The 22395-nt window shown below is 42.0% G+C and overlaps 1 protein-coding gene across 1 annotated transcript in view; it reads left to right on the plus strand.

Annotated features, from left to right (window-relative positions):
* FBLN7 (fibulin 7) overlaps window positions 1-22395 on the plus strand; it is a 736014-nt gene that overhangs the window by 432151 nt on the left and 281468 nt on the right. Inside the window, exon 3 of the mRNA XM_085612121.1 lies at window positions 10271-10444. Coding sequence (XP_085468247.1) covers window positions 10271-10444 — 174 coding nt within the window. The remainder of the gene's footprint in view (window positions 1-10270; window positions 10445-22395) is intronic.

The following is a 22395-nucleotide window of genomic DNA, read 5'->3' on the forward strand; positions in this document are numbered from 1 at the left end:
GAAGGTGTGTTTCAGATGTGGCAGCATCAAACATTTAGCAACTTCACCGGTGTGTCCGGCTTTGAAAGCTAAATGTTTTAAATGCAAAAGGTTTGACCATTTTCCTAGGGTATGTAAGAGTGAAGTATGTGAGAACAAGTCAAACGTGAATGTGTTACAGTCCAGTAAGGAGGACAAGGGGCAGAATGATACTGAGAATGATGATGGAGACATTGAAGTTTGGGTGGTGTATAAAACTGACATGTCAGTGGAGCTGGTCTATGAACTAAATGAACCATATAAGCCTTCTAAGTGTTAGGGGGAAGTTTGTGGTCAGGAAGTGGGTGGGTTCTTCTTCAATCTTGTTCATTCTATACGCTCGTTGTTGAGGATGTTTTGAAAACCATAGGTGGCATGAATCTTATGAAAACTGAAGCAGAACCTGAAGGTTACTGCCATGGGAAGTTGCCTATGTTGGGTTATTTTAATACCACATTATCGTTCAAAGGTAGACATGCCAAAACCATTGTGTATGTTGTAAAGAAGGGAAAGACATTATTGGGATCGAGGGAACAATGTGCATTAGAGATAACATTAGATCCTAACCATACTGATAAGGCACTAGTAATGGTTCAGGGTAAAGCAAAAAGGTGGAAGCAGTCTTTTCCTGCCTTATTTAGTGACAAGTTGAGTTTGTTGTAAGAAATGTACCCATCATGCTGTTTTGAAAGAAGGAGCTGTGCCTAAAGTTCACAAGGTGAGGAATGCACCTTTAGTTTTCAGGGAACCTTCGAGGGAAGAATTGAAAAGACAGTGAACAGGATATCATAGAGACAATAGAAGCCTCAGAATGGCTACATCCTATTGTGACATCCTGCAAACGTGATGTAAAATACTTATTTGCATGAGTTGAATCAAAATATCTGGGTGGACAAGCATCCTAGTGTGAGAGATGCAGAGTATTTTTCGGTATTGGACAAGTGAATTACATATCATCAAGTCTTGTTAGATCCCAGTTGCAGACATCTGATGTCATTTAAATGTCCAAATGAAACAACGGCGGACCTTCATTGCCGCACCTCAAACCAGTTCCAGTTATTTAATTTGCCGTGCAGTCAACCCCAACGCCAGCCGTTAGTTGGCGTCACTGTGTTCCAGATCACGCAAAAAAAATTGTTAGATGGGGGTGCGCAGCTCAAAGAGTTCAATAAGCAAATATAAGTAGAAAAGTAGAAAAGCACATTCTTTATTCCAATTTTGAAAAGATCATCAGTTATAAAACCGTCCAGCCAACGTTTTTCATTACCTTATCAGGAACTTCATCAGTTCCTATCCGTCCTGGACGGATAGGAACAGAAACAAATCATTGGAAATACGACCGAGGATACGGGGGTTTAAGTGTAATACACTTAACTCTTTGAATTATTGGAAACCTTGCAGGAGACGTATAGAGAACATAAAAGTGTTGTGTCCTTTCGGATGAATTCTGCTAATTTAATAACATGGATTCTTGAAATTGTGTAGTATAATAGATACTGCCACAACGTACATAATTCTTGCCCTGATGAAGTTCCCGATAAGGGAATGAAACGCGTTGGCTGGACGGTTTTATAACTGATTATCTTTTCAAAATTGGAATAAAGAATTTACTTTTCTACTTATATTTGCTTATTGGACTCTTTGAGCTACGCACCCCCATCTAATAAAAAATCTGATGCCGTTTATCACTCCGGAATTGTGCATTTAGATTTTTTCAAATGCCATTTGAACTCATCTCAGGATCTGTTGTCTTCCAAAGATTAATGAATATGTTACCTCGGAACGTGGAAATTGTGAAGTTTTTCCAAGATGATGTGCTAGTTTGGGGATTAACAAAGAGTGATCATAATGTTAAGAATATTAGAAAATGCAGGGCTTGATTGTTGAAATTGAGAAAGGTAAATCTGCGGTGAAAGAGGTGGAGTATTTAGGGCATACTCTGTTATGTGATGGTGTTAGACCAAAAATTAAATTGTTGGAAGCTATTGAGAAAGCACCGTTTCCTGGGGATAAAGGTCAATTGTTCTCTTTCCTTAGACTGACACAGTAGGATGTATGACATTACAACGCGGGTTTTTACAACGTGTGCAGTTACATCGCATGCATTACAACGCATGCGATGTTACAACGCTATGCCATTACAACGCAAGTCTTTACAACGACTTGCGCTAGATGGCGTGCTATAAGGAAAAGGAAGGCCAGAGTGGGCTTTTGGTGGCCAGGAATGGACCGAGATGTGGATAAAGATGTGAGGAATTGCGTGGCATGTGCATCAAGTGATTAGTATCATGTGAGGAGAGGAACACCGATGGCACCAGTGAAATTGCCTGACCGGGCTTGGAAGAAAGTTGCCATGGATGTGTGTGGATCCTTCTCAATGATGGACATTAAGGAAAGATTTGCCATTATTCTTGTTTAGGATTTCTCAGACGTGCAAGAAGTGTGTTTTGTGGGAGAAGTAAAAATTAGCCCTATTGTAACTTTTTGTGAAGAAGTTTTCTGGAGGTGAAGGGTATCCTGAAAAAATCATCACTGATAATGGTCTGCAGTTTGTTACCATGGACTTTAAGATTTATATGAAGTGTCAGGGAATGAGACATTACAGAACAGCACTATATCATCCACAGGAGAATGGTCTGTGGAGGGGTTAATGAACTTTTTAGCAAATGTGTACAACTGGCTATTCATACAGGGTTAAATTGAAGAGATGAAGTAAAAAAATATGTTGTGGAGTCTTTTTGTTTTGTAGATTGATTCTTTTGACTTATTATTCAGGTTCCCCTATTTGAGAGGTTTTCAAGAAAAATGGAAGGTGCACTCGTTGCGGAGTCAAGTAAGCAAACAGAAATTCTTTCAGTTCCAAAATTACTTCTTTTATTCAGTCAATCTTTAAAACCGGCACACAGCCAACGCGTTTCATTTTCAATTGTGCCATAGGGAACTTCATCAGGGCTCTTATATAACCAGCTGATCAGTGGTAATAGGAAGTGTGTATGGTGAGTTGAGACCTCAGAGAGCACATTCAGCCTGAAACGTGTATGTGTAACAGTCTCACACCCAAAGGTTGCAAAGTTTTCAAAAATCCTAAATAATATATTAGAAAAAGGGCAAAGTCCAAGTCACCACTTGTTTACCAGAAAGTCCTGGCGTGTGTCCTCTAGAGCATATTCTCATGTGACGGCATCATAACCGGCAAGGCTAGGTTATCATGCCGTCACACGAGAATATGCTGTTACATATACCACGTTTCAGGCTGAATGTGCCCTCTGAGGTCTCAACTCACCATACACACTTCCTATTACCACTGATTAGCTGGAGATATAAGAGCCCTGATGAAGTTCCCTTTGGCACAATCGGGACCGAAAAGTGTTGGCTGTGAGCCGGTTTTAAAGATTGACTGAATAAAAGAAGTAATTTTGGAACCAAAAGCATTTCTGTTTACTTACTTGACTCTGCAACGAGTGCACCTTCCATTTTTCTTGAAAACCTGGCTGTGATTTGCACCTCTGGAAGGCGGGTGCAGGAAGTGTTTGCACCATTTTCTAATACATTGTACATGTGGATTGGATGTGCTGAACCTTGGCTTGCCGTTTGTTCCGTTTGTTCTTTTTCTGCTCCCCTATTTGAGAGACTTTCTATGTTAGAAGGCTTCTTGCCTCTCTTCATCCTTTGAGCTCTCCATTGAGATTGAGCAATTTCCCGATACTCTCTCTTAATTCTATGATTAACTTATGAGGTGAGTATTTTTCTTTCATTCATCTCCCTAGGGACTCCATCATTACCTTCTTTTTCCTTTTTCCTAAATTGGTTTTGAACATTCTGGACTCGGTCTCGACATGGGATACTACGGCTTAACTACAAATTACTTTGGTCATAATATCTGTTCCCTATTTTAAGCTATGAGATGTGACTAGGTAATCTTACCTTATGTGTACAATTGTAGATTCTCTATTATTGGCTATGGTTGCTTAGGTTTCACAATTTTTCTCAGTTCTGTTTGATCGTCACATTTCACTTTATTCTGATTCCTAGTATTTCGTTTATTATGTTCACTATTGTCTGTGGTTAGCTTTCATTGCTCTATTGGGAGACTCTCAATTAACCGTTTTCTTTAAACACTTTTCTAATGTCTTATACTCTTTTCAGTCTAGTCCTCTCTTCTTTTTCCATATCTGCTTATCATTTTTCTTTTTTAATTATTGTCTCTCCATATTTCAGATCAGTTCTTCAATTAACTTGTGAGCTTCGTTGAGATTCTATTTGATACATATCTACTCACATCAGATGGCTGATGCCACTGTATTCTGAATTAAGATAGCGCCCTGATGAAGGTTTTGTTCTCCTTTTCTCCCGGATTGACTTTACCAAAACGCGTGTCAGCGCATTTCTGTTTTTGTAATTTGTATTGAACAAATAACTTTATATATCAAATCTAAGGATTATATAATCAGTTAAAAATGTGGATAGGTTTTCTATAAAAAAGTGAAAGAATATGCTGTTCACACTATTGTGCTTTCTAAATATCTGTTTTGGTGTCTTGTATGTTTGGGTGTGAGTGCGTTGTATATTTATTTTTGTAAAAATATCTTTGTACAGTGTTTTTCATGTAGGTTTGTTCTTTTTGTTTCACTTGTTTTCATTGTTGCACTCGCATACAAATGAAAACTGTTGTATATAATGTAAATACAAATATTATCATCTTATTATATACACTGTTTGAATAACTTTTGTTTCTGATGATGAATAAAATACTAAATGAACTGATCTGACTTCTGGTTTATTAAGGTTGCAGACATTCTGTCCCCTTTTTAAGCTACTGGAAAAGTTGTGTTTCAGTTTTTGTTATAGCCCCATCCCACATTCTTTGACTGAAGAAATGCAATTTGTGTTGTTCAAGCGAGAATGCCAGGTACCAATATAACACGTAGTTGGATGGATACAAAAATGTCAGTGGTGTGGATGTCGAAAGCTTGTGTCGAAGAGTGGAAGAGAAACAGAGCATTTATGGAGGTGTGAATTCTAAATCCGTAAAGAAGACAATTCATTATAAGGTTGGGTATTTAGTTTGTGTGAACACAGGCATGTGTAGTAAGAAAGGGGAAACGAAATGGTCTAATCTGAAACAGATAAGACAGATATGATATCAATTACTGATATTGGATGATGGAAAAAATTGAATATGAACAATGTGACAAAGTGTGATGAGTATGAGTTACAAGAATATAAAATGTATAATAATAAAAAAAATGGTGGTCAGGCAGATTACTCCACCAAGGAGTTTAAAGACTGTTAGGCTCATTGGTGGACTATAATTTAACAGGATGCGATCCCCTATTGTTTCCGTTATTGACAAACACTATGTATTAGATTGGTATCTGGTTAAATCTGTATTACTTATTGTATGTTGTTCAGTCAGTAAAATGTTTTGGCTATATTTAACTTAGGTGAATTGTTTTTGTTATAATTTTATACAATGGAATCTTGAGTTTTTACAAAGGAAGGGGAATGTGCTATGTTTACGCTGAATGGTGCCTGCGATTTTTCTAGTTAGAAAGAACTGTCAGTGCCTTTTCCTTCAGAAAATGTCTAAGTATCGTAGGTTTTCCTGGGTGGCAGCAGAGTTAGGGTCCAAAATATGAAGCTAGCCACCTTGTAAAAAAGGCATGGAAACTGCTGGAAGAAAATATGACGTTTCCAAGTCACATTTGGGGGTTTCATTACACACAAGCGCTAGGACCAGCCACACAAATGGGGTAAATTTTTATCTGGAGAAATGTGGAAACACTAAATAGTAGAGCATTTGTTGTTAACATTTGGATCTCACTATATTTGTGCCTTCCAAATGTGAGCCAGTGTGTATGAAAGAAGACATTTTGAAAACTCCCTTCTGAATCATATGCTAGTATAATTAAAAACAACTTTTCCTAAGCTCACTCTCTATGTACATTTCAGAAATACATAGATTTCCTTCATACCCATTTTTCATTCTTTACATTTCACCATATGAATTGCTTTATAGTTGGTACACAAGGAAAAACCAGGGAAAGATGTAGCTCAGTTGTTGGCTCTGGATACCTTGGGTTCTTGGAGAACCAGCAAACCCTATATATCCCCATGACTAGAAGGCTGTAGCGGAAATAATGGTATATTCTATTTGTAAATTGACCAGCGTGACAAGAGGCTGGAGATGAAATTGTTGTCACGAATGGCTGTTTTTTTCCTACTCATCTTCAGTATTTTGTTTTTTCAATAGTTAGTTTCTTTGAGAAAACCTTGAGGATCAACACAAATCACCACTTGCCAAATTTAGAATTATGTCTACTTCTCAGAAACCTATGACTTTCATGGGTTTCATACCCATTTCCACCACTAACTGAAAGTAGGTTGCTTTAGCAGAGCAAACCTTTTGTTGATGCCATTTTTAGGGGGAAAAAAACACATTTTGTGGAACACTTTTTTCCTTTTTTCCCCCAATACCCAAAATTCATCTATATTTTGGCTAGTTTCTTGGTATCCTGTAGGGGAATCCACAAACCTAAGGTACCTTTAAAATACCCATAATGTCGAGGAAAAAAGGGTGCAAATTTGGCACGGAAATCTTATGTGAAAAAATATACGGCGGCTTAGGCGAGAAGTAGCCAAAATTGCCAAAAAAGGGCTCAGCATAGGGATGAAAAGCCTCAGCTGTTGAGGTGTTAACTTCATCTTGAATTCCCTAGCATTTGCTTTTCCCAAAGTTTCTGTAGTTTTTATATCCATGCAGTATTTCAATCTTAAGTAGTGCATACGGCGACAGGAGGAGCCTCTAGGTGCCTCTGTAAGTTCAGGTTGTCATTCAGCATCAGCACCCAGAGAGCGACCCTAAAAAGTGCCCTAAGACCCCGGCCGGAGTCCACTGCCGTCCAGCCCACTTCAGTAGTAGCCACTGAATTATGTATCATGATTATTTTTTCGAGTTCCATTTTAAAAAATTGATATTGTTCACTGGGTATTTTTTTCAGAAGTTCGAACACCTTATGTGTTTTTTTAAGTTCTCTTACAAGATGGATCTCAGCAGTTCTTATATGCTGAATACTGTTCATTGCCAAGACACCCGGGTGAACGTTTGCTTTACAAATACCCGTCAATCTGCAATGATGAACGCATTGAAGGGCTACTCTGTAATATATGTCGTTTGCTGCTAGTGTCCTGAAGTACAGTCTGTCATCAGATGTTAAAATTGTATTTTTATGATAAAAAAACAAAACAGTTATATGCGATCTATACCGGGACTTACCTGCGTTATACTGACACTTTCCCTCCTTTCCTGTCCCTTCACGATGGCAGAGGCTCCGAGCAGGTACCCCCATTCGCAGCTAAGCCTACTGGCCGTACACGTACACCCCATCATGTTAACCCCTTCAGTGCCCATGACGAGATAGTCTCGTCATGGAGCGCGGTTGCGCTGTGCCCATGACGAGACTATCTCGTCATGAACCCCGCCCGCTAATGCAACGCCCGGCACAGGGCGTTGAAAGGGCGGGGCACTGAAGAGGTTAAACTGCTCATTACACACAAAAGCTAACTCATTTCAGGCACTGTGGGCCTTCTACTTGGCGGAGGAGGGGGTGTGGTGACGCCACCAAAGGTTCCGAGGAGGCCTCCTGTGCTTGACTGCTGCCACCTTGAATGCACAAACGTATTTACTCAAAAGAGCTGCCCGCGGAGGAAAAGGGCAGCATGTCACGTGTAACACAGTAGACAATCCTTTTTAGCCAACTTTGCTGAGATTGGGCCCATTGTTGTGGTGCTATATGAAACTAAAAGATCCATAATGCAATAAGGCAAATTTGGCCTTTCAATGACTAGAAATTACATTATTCAACCTATCGACAGAGGTGCCGCACACACAATTTAAAGATGTAAACATTTTAAACTGTAGGAAAGGTAGAATGGGGAGGTTTCCCTGATAAGGACAATGGCCCTGTTCTGCTGACTCTGCCGCCCAGAGGTTACTGCCCAAGATCATCTCAGCTCAGTATTAGCAGGAATCAGTGCTTTAAATGGACCGGTACTGTTAAGGGGGAGAGTACCTGCACTTCTCAAGAAATGCTATACTTTTAATTGGAGAGTTGTAGTATGCTCTCTTCACATTCAGAGCCGAAATAACTTTCAGGAACACAGGATTTATGGAGATATAAACGTAGATTCATTTCTGAAGAAAGTGACCCACGACTTGTCACATCAGAAATCCAGTCTTCATCTGAATGTCTCCCAACATTCTAGAATCAGACTGAATTCCATGGTTTGCTTACATCACTATGTTCTATAAAGTTACAACTTCCAAATAAACACAAATATATTACAATCAACTTACTACACACCCTCCCCTTTTACACAAACAGAAATTTACCCGTGCAATAAAGAAATATCATTGAGAACAGAAAATAAACACAATGGCATAAAAAAATATGATTAATTAAGTCATGACATAATCACGGAAACGGATAGGTGCTGTCCTTAATCTCGACCCTGCAAGATTTCTACAATTACCATCACCTTCTCCTTTATTAGATGTTAAACAAGGAGAAACCTGATGAGATGAAGTTACCATAGAATCACCTCTATCAAATTGATGCAAATTACTATGCGATGAATGACCAGAGGACCCAGATTGAGTACCAATATTATCACAGACACCAAACCAATTTGAATCTGAATTATCTTTTACATTAGTGTTAATTTTGTTCTCCGAAATAATGGCAGCTTGTTTGTTGGTAATTTAATAAGTGCATTTTTGTTCCACCCTATCTTGTAGGAGAGCAGACATGCGAGAAACTCGTATAACTTGAACAGGAGATGAACATTTTGAGTGACCTTTAGAAACTTTAATGGGTTTCCGAATCAAAACCCAATCACAAGGAAATAAAGGTTTATCAACAACATGGAATGGTTTATCATAGTCATGTTTATAACAGTTTTGTTTTTTAATTACGCGATCCAAATTTTGTTTAAATCAAGGGGAACATGAGAAGATTTCTCCAGTAACCATGAAGGATTAAGTTTAGAAGTTGGTATGCGGCCTCTTAACAATGTGAAAGGTGAAAAACCTGTAGTAGAGTGTGGTGTGGTATTGTAGTTCCATACTTTCTGGAATAAAAAAGAGGGAATGTTTAATCCATTATTTACAGCTGTTTGTACAGCGTCTTTTAACAAACGGTTGGCACACTCAACCAGTCCGTTTGTAGAAGGACTATACAGCGGAGCAAGAGTATGTTTGATGTCTAACTTACTTAAAAACAAATCAAAATCATGAGCAGTAAAGTGAGAGCCATTGTCAGTTACAATGTCATCAGGTGTTCCTTCTGTGTAAAATAAGCATTTCAGAAATAAGATTACAGTATCAGAATCTGCATTTTTGACAAAAGAAAAATATATCCACTTTGAAAAATAATCTACAGCAGCGTGTCGCCAAATTATGTAGTATGCTCTCTTCACATTCAGAGCCGAAATAACTTTCAGGAACACAGGATTTGTGGAGATATAAACGTAGATTTATTTCTGAAGAAAGTGACCCACGACTTGTCACATCAGAAATCTAGTCTTCATCTGAATGTCTCCCAACATTCTAGAATCAGACTGAATTCCATGGTTTGCTTACATCACTATGTTCTATAAAGTTACAACATCCAAATAAACACGAATATATTACAATCAACTTACTACAAGAGTACCGGCACTTTTCAGAAACAGGCAGGTACTCTGCTACAGAGTACCATACCTGCACTTCTATTTTTCCATTTCAAGCACTGGCAGGAATGCGACACATAGGAGCATAGATGATGTGTCGTTCTGCTCTATGAGGGTGGCACTGTTGTCCAGGCATATCCGACAGAGGTTAGGTCTCCTGACAACATTTCTACCGCTTGCATAAATGTTAGCTGTTTTAGAATCATTGCACCAGGGAAAACTATATATCTGCCATTTTAGAAATCAGATTGATGCACGAGTTCACATACTGCCATATTCTTCTTACACTTCGGAATTTTAACGCTAGACCTATTTGTTCCAATGGAAAGAGGCTTTGTTTGTGGGAAAACCACTTTATTGTGACCTCGCTATATTATGCTTTCGAGGTGTACATAGAGCAAACTAACAATAGGCTGATAGTCTCTGCCCCATAATGCCTTCAAACCTCATGTGGCACAAAGTCGAAACTCGATAACAAGACGAATAAGTAATAACGCACTTACATCATTCTTTTTGTTCACAGTGGTCAGCTGTCCCGCTTTGGAGGCTCCTTCCGATGGCAAGAAGTTTGGTGCTAAATACACCGTGGATCATGACGTATATTTCACGTGCAACCCGGGCTTCCAGCTCATTGGTCCAAGCAGCAGAGCGTGCCAGCCCAACGGCAGCTGGACTGGGGATACGCCACATTGTAAAGGTATGTGACAGATTTATTATAGACACAATATACAGAGAAACGTGTTTGTGGTTTTGAACCTGCAGTGTCTTGTCTCGGACAATGGCAAATACCGGACTCCAAAGAGAAAAAAAAACATATTTCTGTCCCTTCCACAGATTCAGCAATCCAAAATGTTTCAGAAATTTTGAAGCACCTGTAAGGGACTTGAAAAAACAACTTAGTTCCATTTCTATGCCCGCGGAATAGCCTGGGTGGGTTCATTGTGCTTGTTGGCAAATGTGAGAAGGAAGAGGGATAATGGATAAAATAAAATGAGCACTGTTTAGAAGAATTATGGTAATCTTACATTACATTCCTCATCACAGAAGTTGATGGAACAGAAAATCCTCCAATTTTTGGAAGAGACTGTAACTTTGGAGTAGATTCCACCGGCTGATTTCCCCCATTATTCTATTCTATGGCGAAAAAAATTAATCGGGAGGATTCTTCTTTATAATTAGACTTTCCTCCAGAAATTGGGGAATTTGCAGCGCCCACCTAACTTTACATGAGGCTCAGATTTTCAGTGTTGTGGCTCACCCACCATTGGAGGCCTAGTTACACATGCATGTTGACATACGTTCGTATGAATAGTCTTGCAAAGGTTTGCTGCAAGAAGGCTAAGAGTGGACTAAAAATAGGCACCACAAAAAAAGTGGCACTGAATCAAATAGTTAAAAAGGTGTCCCATGTTTGCAATTTGGGGTGGCTTCAAACTTGCAAAGATACGCTGTAATGTGCTTTGCAAGCTATAGAAGACTGTATAGATCTAAGCTTCTGTGATACAGTGTTTGTTTTAGTATCAGGGAACTAAGTTGTATAAAACGGCCCAGTAGACCATAACACAGGCCCACAAAAGCCCAAACAAGCATTGCCATAGCCAATAGGTCTCGCTTTTGGGACCTTATAAGTATATTTACTTTTGCTATAATCGCGGCTCGTAAAGCGCGGGTGCCGCGATTATAGCAAAAGTAAAGAAATAGATGATTTTTTTTATTTTTTTACTTTTGCTATAATCGCGGCACCCGCGCTTTACGTGCCGCGATTATAGCAAAAGTAAACATACCTATAAGGTCCCAAAAGCGAGACCTATTGGCTATGCCAATGCTTGTTTACTTTTGCTATAACTGCGCAGGGGAGGGGGCCTGCGAGATTCCCTTGCGGGAGCGTGCGACCATATGGCGCCACCATATGGCGCCGCGCGCTCCCGCAAGGAAATCGCCAGACGTGCATGTGTTGCCATTGCAAGCAATGCAACGCGTGCATGTTTTTGCCCCCAAAGTTGTGCCGATGGCATTAGGTCTCTCCTAAGCAGCGCATATGCGCTGTGTAGGCGAGACCTAAAAACGGCCCACACAGTGACCTTTCAGACCAGCCCATCCGGCACTGGCGGATTGCCCTATGGACCAGTCCGACACTGGCTACAGAAACTGAACATGTTTGATGTGTTTGGATCAGATGTTAGACACACTAAAAATCGGTGGTGTTTAAAATTTGCTTACATACCATTTGTATAATGCATTATATTGTTTATCTCTGTTGCTTTGACATGTGATCTTAATGTTCTATCTAGTGTGACATACTTTTAATAAACTTACTTTTTGCATAATAATGCAAGGTTTCAGGGGAAAAACACAAATTTGGCATTTTGCACTATATTTTAGTGCAAAATGCATCCTAGCATCAATTTTGAATGTTAGAAGCTCATTTCACACAAAAAAAATAGCACAAAGTACACAAGTGCCACTCACGTTGAGCAAGTCCTCGTCATTAGGAACCAGGCCGCCGCCTAAAGAACGCCCATGCCCATTGATTGTAAGGCTCCTTTAATATCAATACCATAATATAGCAGTTAGTGGAAGCAAAACGTATCCTCAGAACCAAAATCTGTAAACATGCCATTCTATATCCAGCTTAGTTAATGTTCATTCTGGAAGGGAAAACATAATTTTTCTGAGATACCAATGTGTCCCCAAGGTTCTGCAAGAAAATGACAGAGGTGCAGAGACATTCCCCTCAGTTGGAAACAGCCTCGGAAAACAATGCGTAGACTGGTCGAGGAGATATGACTGAGGAATATTATATATTGGCACCTGATAATATTTTATACTTGCATGTTCAATAGGACACTATATGGCTGACCGCTGCAACTTGTGATTCCTGGCGGTGAAGAAGGCCCACACACCTCGTCATGTATTTGCACTAGGTCATAGCTATCAAATAAGCATGGTCAACACCAAAAACACATTATTTCTTCTACGTGTTTAAGCTACATTCTTGGAAGGCCTCGGTCACTAGCAGGCATACCACGCCCCTTTTGGCATGTATCACCATCATATTTATTGGATAGTAGAGATATTATTGTTGAGTCTGGGGATATGGCACTGATGGTTGCGAAGACCAGTGTGGGTGGGGGTTGGAAGGATTCTGTATAACGAATAGAACTACTGCGGTTGAAATATTGTGGTTCATGTTATCTTTGGGAAATGGCATTTTGTCCCTGGATTCGGCGAGGCCATCCTGAAGTTTGGACTTCATGACAAATCCCGGTAAAACATTGAACCTTCTTTCCTGGTACATCAGAGGCCTAAATAACCCGAAGAAAGGTGATAACATATGCAGATAGACATAAAAAAGACATAGTTATGCTGCAGGAGGCAAACATGGATCCCCATAAACCAGTGGGCTATGTGAGGATATGGACACAGCATAGATACTTCTTATCTTATCGCACATACTCCATGGATGTTGGTGGATCTACTGATCCGTAGCACCACAGACTTTAGACTATACAAAAATATTGGAGACCCAAGTTGCAGACATCTCATTTTGGTGGGGTTATTATATAGCAAAAATGTGTCACTGTTTAAGACATATCCACAGAACATGTGTAGGAGAGTGGCATCGACTGCATAGTAGCCACCCTTTCCCGCCGGAACTCTCATTGGTGGGCTCTGATTCAGACACTCCCCTAATCTCTGGATAAAGGTGGGTGCAGGGTCCCCAGACCCTCAGATTAATCTTGGGCTTCAAAGACTTGAACCTTCGACTTGCTGCCGCACAGCTGAATGAAGAAATCTCCCTTGGGATAAAGGAGTTACCCCCCTGCTTGGCAGGCACCTGAAACACTGCAAGTGACCCGGTTGGAACTCCGCTGCTCCTACGGACATCGAAGACTTCTGCCTACCCTGAGGTGGGTTTCCAAGCATCCCAGAATCCACTGAGTGTGCACAGCAAAGCTCAGCACCGTGGACCCCGTGGTTGGGAAGACCAGTGTGGGTGGGGGTTGGAAGGATTCTGTATAATGCATAGAACTACTGCGGTTGAAATATTGTGGTTCATGTTATCTTTGGGAAATGGCATGTTGTCCCTGGATTCGGCGAGGCCATCCTGAAGTTTGAACTTCATGACAAATCCCGGTAAAACATTGAACCTTCTTTCCTGGTACATCAGAGGCCTAAATAACCTTAAGAAAGGTGATAACATATGCAGATAGACATAAAAAAGACATAGTTATGCTGCAGGAGGCAAACATGGATCCCCATAAACCAGTGGGCTATGTGAGGATATGGACACAGCATAGACACTTCTTATCTTATCGCACATACTCCATGGATGTTGGTGGATCTACTGATCCGTAGCACCACAGACTTTAGACTATACAAAAATATTGGAGACCCAAGTTGCAGAGATCTCATTTTGGTGGGGTTATTATATAGCAAAAATGTGTCACTGTTTAAGACATATCCACAGAACATGTGTAGGAGAGTGGCATCGACTGCATAGTTGCCCCCAACTTTTTGCTGATGTTTTGACTGTTTTCTGGCTCTAGCCAGGCTGTGGCCCTGCTATCCAGGACCCCAGCCTATCTGCTTCCTCTCTAAACTTATGTGAGTACCCTAGGTACATACCAATTGGATACTGAGGACACCCTATCAGCCCCTTGTAGATGGTACCCTAGGTACCCAGGGCATGGGTCCCTCAGAGGCCTACCAGGGGCTGCAGCACTTATTGTGCCACCCCTGGGACAGCCATACACACTGACACCACCAGACCACTACTGTAGTCTGGGTAAGGTGGTGCTTGCACCCCTTACAGGGATATAGGTATCCTGTATCCCACTTAATACAACACATATATCCTCATAGGTCACCCCTAAGGCAGGCCTTGCTAATCCTACAAGGCAGGGTGCTGAGATATGTGTGAGGGGGAACCCCTACCTGAGTAGGGCCCCTCTGCAACCTTCGTAAAACTATTGCTGGGTTGTTTGTAGTGCAGCCGTACCATATACTCTTAACCGCATTATAAGTAATCGCGATAGCGTGATAACCTGAGAGTGGCTGCACAGAACCATGTCATGTTTGGTGTCAAACATCGTGGAATCATACCCCCAATCCAGCCATGGGAGTGAGGGCATGATTCCCCCCTGCTAGAGGGGTGATATGGTAAAAGCAGCAGATTTTAGACACCAATTTAAAAGTTCACACATAGTACAAAATGGATGCTATCCGCCACCCACACGACTCAGGCTGCCTGTTGCTGGGCAGAACTCCAGCCACGACAACTGGACAATAGGGATCTTGTTGCAGGGAGGTGTTCCCACCTCCCCAGACAGACTATGTGGATTGGAACTGGGTGGGTGCACCATAGGATGTCTTTCAGACTTGCACGTAGGCTTATCCAGTGCCTACTTCTGCATACACCGCCTCAAACCGGTTCAGGGGCATCCTGTCCCCTGCCCAGGTGGGAAAACACACAAAGGGGAGAGGGTGTAGCCACCCTTTCCCGCCGGAACTCTCATTGGTGGGCTCTGATTCAGACTCTCCCCTAATCTCTGGATAAAGGTGGGTGCAGGGTCCCCAGAGCCTCAGATTAATCTTGGACTTCAAAGACTTGAACCTTCGACTTGCTGTCGCACAGCTGAATGAAGAAATCTCCCTTGGGATAAAGGAGTTACCCCCCTGCTTGGCAGGCACCTGAAACACTGCAAGTGACCCGGTTGGAACTCCGCTGCTCCTACGGACATCGAAGACTTCTGCCTACCCTGAGGTGGGTTTACAAGCATCCCAGAATCCACTGAGTGTGCACAGCAAAGCTCAGCACTGTGGACCCCGTGGGTGCTGAAATCCCCAATACCCCAGGACACCGGCCACCTCTTGCACAGCACACGACCCCGACCAGCGGGGAAGTTGTGCTTTGGCCCATTATTGAGCCAACCTCTCAGCATTACTTGTGCCAAAGGACGACGCTCCAGCCCGCTCTGGTGACCCGTGGGCTCATCTTTACACACTCCAAATTGCCGCCTCCCGCAGTCCCTTGTCTCTCGACTGGTGGGCCCTAGCAGAGGTCAATCTTTACTTTAAATGGCTCCCCTGGTTGCTACAGGCCTGCTCTTCAGTCTCCTCACTGGAGACCTTGCTTAGACCTCGTGGGTCTGTACCGTAGCTGTTTTGTGATCCTTGCATGGGTTGCGGTTGCCAAGGCTTAGTGGAACCAATCCGGACACTAACACCGCAGCGGCCTTCATCCTTTGTGGGACAGTTGCCCTCCAGAAGCTGACCTTCCTTGAAGCCTCCTGGACCTCGTGGCTGCTGATCCAAGCTACCCATCGTCAACCTGAAAACACCCAACATTTAAGGGCTCTTTCTCCTGAGCTCCCTGGTCACTGGCTAGTGACCCAGACTCTGTCCCCTCTGCTTTCAGGTCCTTACCTTCAAGATCTACATCTTCAATCTGCACGACATCGAGGACGCTTCACGCCAGCAGCAGTTCTTCAACTTTTTCCATTGAAAACGACATCGCGACCCGACATCGAAAACGACCTATGCACCCGGCTTCCCTGGGGCAGGTAACAGTGGTACCTCGGTACTGTCGTGGGTGTGGGCCCTCCAAAACCTTAACTCTAAGCTGCTGAACTTGAACTCCTGCTAGAAGTGTCCAGATTCTTGTAATTTCCAACCGCGACATTTCCCATAGGGTTTAATAGGGATCCCGACTGTAGTTTAAACACTGCACCCGTCTCCCGTGGGTCCCCTTCCTCACTACCTTGGGTGGTTTCGTAAGGGGCCAGCGACCCTAAGTGCCCTAGGCACTGTCTGCAGAACTGTCGTGGTTTTTATACCACTTTTTTAAAATATGGTTTGGTCCCTCACTGGGGCCCTGTGATTCCAGTGCTATTTATTGTTGTTTAAATGCTTTATTGAATTGTATCTTTACCTCCAGCCTCACAAGAGACTAGTGGGATTTGTTCTTAGAATAAATACATACATTTTGAATATATACCTGTGTGGAGTACTCTTTCATTTGGTCATTCAAGAGGTTATCCATGAAAAAACAATAAGCTTAACACTCCTTCAAGACTTAGCCTGAAGGCTGCTCTCCACAGCTACCACTAGAATAGCTTTCTTTAAAGGTTGTCTTTTAACCTATCACCTTAAGAGTCGAATTGACTGGTGCAAGGTGTTCCTATAACTAGTGGACAGCATATGCCAGGCCAACTTCTCAGAACATGGAAGACCCAACATTCTTTGAGGATATATTCAACACGATACAAAATCACAAGGCTATGCCCACTGCACTTTAAACTTGTTTTTCCTACACCTGGGGTTTGGAAGCAGGACTTACCACCTCAGATGTGACAACATCTCGACACAATCCACTAGCCACCGTACCTTTGTTTTGCACTCTGTTCTCAGGGCCGAGACACTCTTTCTTAACCCTGTTATTGCGCAAGTCAAAACTGATAGACTACAAGGATGGGTTCATATTCCCGCAGTCCTTAGGGTCCCAAGAAATATGTTATGTGATGTTACATTTTATCTGATCAGCTTTTTATATTAGGAAAAGGTATGAGACTTCTGGATGATTTAAAATATTTTATGTGCATAATATGTTACTTGATTTTAAAATATTTTTTAAATTCCATTGCATGAAACCATATGATAGCAATTTTACCTGGATGCTTGTATTTACCACATAAGTAATTCTGACATTTGCTTTGGCGTCCTGTGGTTATCAAATGGAATTTTATTTTTTAGCTGGTTTTGTGCTATATTGTTCTTTGTCTATGTAGCTAGCTGAGTTTCTAAAAATGTACTTGGTCATACTTGCGCTGACTTTTTTTTTACTGTATGATGTGTTTCTTGATCTTTATGTTTGTATGGTTTGGGCCGAATAAAGACTAGTTTGACTGACTGACTAACAATACTGATCTACGCATCTAGGGTTCAGATCTTAACCTGGCACTGAACCCGGAGCTAGATAGATCCCAGAATAATGGCATACACAATGCCAGATTGACTGAAGTGGTGCAGGACATCCATGACACTGTAGACATGGTTGATGAGTGTAGAGCTCGGCACAGGTATAAGAGGGAATACTCTTCCTATTCCTCTCCACATGGTACATTTTCATGGATAAATTATTGTCTGGTGACGCAGGAGGTGTTGCTATGTATTCTTGCGATAGCTTAAATGCCACACACACTTTCAAATCACTTCCCTGTCAAAATGCTACTGGCAGACCCCAGGGCCAGATCCCCACTGGAGATTCCAAGCAGACTTCCTACTAGATCTGTTTTTTAAAGAAGTCTGCAATGCAGTAACAGCGTTTTTCCATCACAATATAGATTTGGTGACCCACTATTCTACACTATTGGAGGACAGTAAAGCCTTTATTATGGGACTAATTATTTCAAAACACGTCTGTATTCTTAAAAGCATCAGGACACTATTAGAACACAGAGAGCACGATATTCAAAAATTCGAGACTGTGGCCTGTACTATAATACAAAGAGAGGCTAATAGAGAGTTCGCTTTCCTGGGAGCATTTACCTAAGGTTGACGATATGGTGTGGGAGAACGTTCTGGCTGAACGCTAACTTGGCTACTTAAGAGGCATAGAGGCCACAAGTTATACTCCAGATCTTATGGCAAGGCTCCCGACATGGGCGGGGTGACCTCAGAATTTTGTAATGCATACAAAGACTTAGTGGCAGCTCAACACCTTTTACAGGTATACAATGAAGCCTTAAAGACTGGAAAGCTGCCCTCCACAATGCATTAGGCTATTGCCACAATACTCATATAAAACCTGGAAAAGACCCCACTCAATGTTCTTCAGATAGACCGCCATTACTTCTGAACCTTGATATTAAAAATACTGGAAAAAGTCCTGTCAAATTTCTTGTCTCTTCCTATGGAGGGCACGGTTACCCTCTCCATTCGGGCTTTGACACAAACATATCTACCTCAGTTAATGTACACACTACTTTTGCAGTACTACACCATCTTAATCCTGATCATGAAGCCATAGCAGGCAACTTAGACACAGAGAAGGCTTGAGGCTCCCTACAATGGCATTATATATTGATAACATTGCGCAGATACAGCAATAGGGAACAATTTCTGAAAACAATCTCTTTGTTATGTGCAAAGCCTGTGGCAAGGGTATGTGCAAACGGGCTAGTATCAGAACCCTTCCCAATAAGCAGAAGAACAAAGTAGGGTTGCCCCGGTTTACCTCTATTTTTTATTCTGGCTATCAATCCCTAGGCCAGATATCTTCAACAGTTTCATGTGCAGGGGGGGCTGTACTTGGGGACAGGGAGACTGCTCATGTCCATGTATTCGAACAATATCCTACTCTTCACAAAAGATCCGGTGCGTAAACTCACACTTCTGATAAAGGAGATAATAACATCCACCACAGACACCTTTATTGATCTCAGACAAGCCACTCGCTTGTGTTTATCTTGACCACTGCGGCCCTTACAATCTGACAGGGCTTGCAAATACATCTTGGTAGCAGTGAATTCCTGCTCTCGATTCCAATTGGTTTGGCCACAGCGATTGGCTGACATTCAAACTGTTATAAAGGATCTGCAAGTCTTTATCAGGACATACACAGTAGCCACATTCCATTTGGACCAGGATCTGGCATTCACCTTATAAAGGCTTACAGAGACACCATTAAGAAATTGGGTGTGGCCGTGCGGTACTCCTCCCACTGGTATCCCAAGGGAAATGCGTTAGTGGAGAGGAAGAACCGGGTCTTAAAGCAATATTTAACAACAAGGGTATTGGGTTCAGGTTGCAGTTGGGTTCATCACCAATACGGGGTTCATTAAGCCCTAAACAATCTGCCTAGAAAATCCATGCGTGGTCGAACTCCCTATTAGGTCCTGTTTGGGGTTTAGATGTGGATACCAGACCTCGACTGTCCAGTACAGTGGCGTTGATACACCATTTGACATCATTGAATGTTTAGATGGTTTACAGGATCTGAACAACTTCCAAAATACTCAGTAATGTTAGGCCACTGGTGAAGTGAAGGAAGCACCAGCAACTCATCAAACAACACTATGTGGCCTGTTCCACACAGTAGGCCACGAGGGCTCCTCGGCAGTTACCTGCCTCCTCTCACTACCTTACAAGAAGTCTCGATGGAAGATTTAATCGATTATGAAGCCTCTTCTCCCATCCAGGTGACAGCTAACACTGAAGTATCACTTCTTTTGTTACATCAACAAAGTCTTTGCAAACATCATGCACAGAAACACAGATTTCAATTAGACAAACAGACGAAGAAGGTGTTTACCACAATGTACCACCACATGAGTCTGAGTCTACTCCCAGTTCTCCAAAGAACACAGAGGTGCCAAAAATAGATCAAACAGCCTCCGGCTACTTCATCAACTCTGATGACTTCTCTTCGGATTCATCTGGCCCACCACCACTACTGCCCGAGGTAGACTGCGTGTATACTACTTTTGGCTAAAAAAGACATCATTTATCCCTCCTTGGATATACATTTGGATTATAGTTTCATTACTTTTCCCTTTCCTTCAGATTGGTTTTGTGACAGTCCTTTTCTTGAATCTCAACGGATGTTATTTCCCAGAACGCTCTGCAGTTGAACTGGTAAACTTGGTTTTGAAACCTCATTCTTCCTCACACAAAGTGTGAAGAGAACTTTCCCTGGTGAACATTTCTGCTGTTCCGGTTCCTGATGCAATAGTTTAGGATAGGGGCTTTGAGAGGGCGTCCCCGCAATGCTGTCGTTATGGGACAGCAGGGAAAGGGGCGATTCCTTTTTCTAGTGACTGGGAGGGGTGGGGGGGGGGGGGTGAAGAGCCGGGTATGGATAGTTGCTCTGGGGGTGGGGGGGAGCCACAGCTTAGACAGTTTAAACATTTTCATTTGCGCAGAGCTGCAGTCAGAGGAGTATGTTCTTGTGGGTACTGATAACTCGATTCAGTTTCTAAATATTTTTCAATGCCAGAACTCAAGTGTATGTGCTGGAATGTAGCAGGATTGAATCAGGCGGGGAAACGACAGTTAGTGATGGAAGAGCTATGCACTTTTAAGCCTCATCTACTAGGGTTGGCAGAGAAGCATATTGCTTATAAAGACAGAGCACTTTTTAAGCACTTGGGATACGATCTTATGGTGTGCACGTCACAAACTGTTTTTATTCGTGGGGTGGCTCTGTTAAAATCCAGACTATGCCAGGCTACTGTTATCTGCTCACTCGCAGATACTAAGGGGAGGTGGGAAATTTAGCAAATTTTGATTTACGGGCGAAAGGTTACATTATGTATGGTTTACGGCCCTAATATCGATTGCCCAGATGTTATCTATCATCTGAGCTCCGAGTTGCTGGAGTGGTCTGGTGAAAAGATAGTGATGGGCGATTTTAATTGCATACTGGACAGGAGGATTGACACCACCAATACTTCCGCCCGTCCTAGAATGTGTAAAACTAGAACTGTTATACGCAAGCTCCTCTATTTGCATCAGTTAGAAGATTCCTGGAGGAGGTTATTCCCCAATGTCCCAGGTTACACTTTTTTCTTCTCCTCATAAACACTATTCTAGAATCGATATGATTTTCGCTAAATATTCTATCCTGGGAAATGCACTGGTGATAGTATGTCCCAAAATCACTTCTGATCATAACCCAGTTATGCTAATAGCGCAGTTACAGTCAAACATACAAGTACCAATTAGGGATTTCACTTTTCCTAGACATCTCCTTAGTAATTCAGAATACGTGGAGGTGATGCGTAAGGCACTCGGGGATCATATCGACTCCAATTTGGGCTCAGCATCAATCGCAGCTGTTTGGGACTGTTTAAAGGCTTATGTCAGAGGAGTCACCTTACAATATATTATAAAGCAAAACAGGCTGGGCTTTTGTCAGTGGGACCAGGAGCAAAAAATGTGCCTGGATCTGGAGCATCAGCACGCTATGGCTATTGCCACAAAGAACGTGGCTGAACATTCAATATACCAACAGGTCGTAGACTCATGGGCTAAGCTTAAAAGACGGCTAAAAGATAAAGTCGCTAATAATTATCATAAACTTCGGACTAAACAATATGAGTACGGCGAAAGAGTTGGCCGGTTATTAGCGGATCAAACGGCTAAAACCCACGTAAAAACGATTAAAGGGGTGGACGGCTTGATATATACTAGGTCTGCTGATATAGTCGAACAATTTGGGCTGTTTTACGCTAATCTATACAGTAGCCCAGGTAGTCCGGACGAGTAGGTCGTCTTGGATTATTTGCAGGAGTGTCAGATGTCAATCTTGAGTCCGATGTTATCCGAGTCATTGGATGAAGACATCGATGCAAGCGACGTGGAGGAAGCTATAAATGCCTTGCCAGCTGGCAAAGCAGTCGGCGAGGAAAAGATCCCATTGGAATTTTTTTAAATCTTCAAAGATATACTGATTCTAATTTTTCTGAAGGTATGTAACTCTATTATACAGGGAGAAGAGGTTACTCCTTATTGGAACGCATCAAACATCGTCGTTTTTCCCAAAAAGGGGAAGCTCATTGACGATATGAGTTCATATCGACCAAGCTTTTTTCCAAAATTCTTGCGGTTCGTCTGGCTCCGGTAATTCATACAGTAGTCTCAGAG

This window comes from Triturus cristatus, chromosome 6, assembly GCF_964204655.1.
Source record: "Triturus cristatus chromosome 6, aTriCri1.1, whole genome shotgun sequence".
Lineage (NCBI taxonomy): Eukaryota > Metazoa > Chordata > Amphibia > Caudata > Salamandridae > Triturus > Triturus cristatus.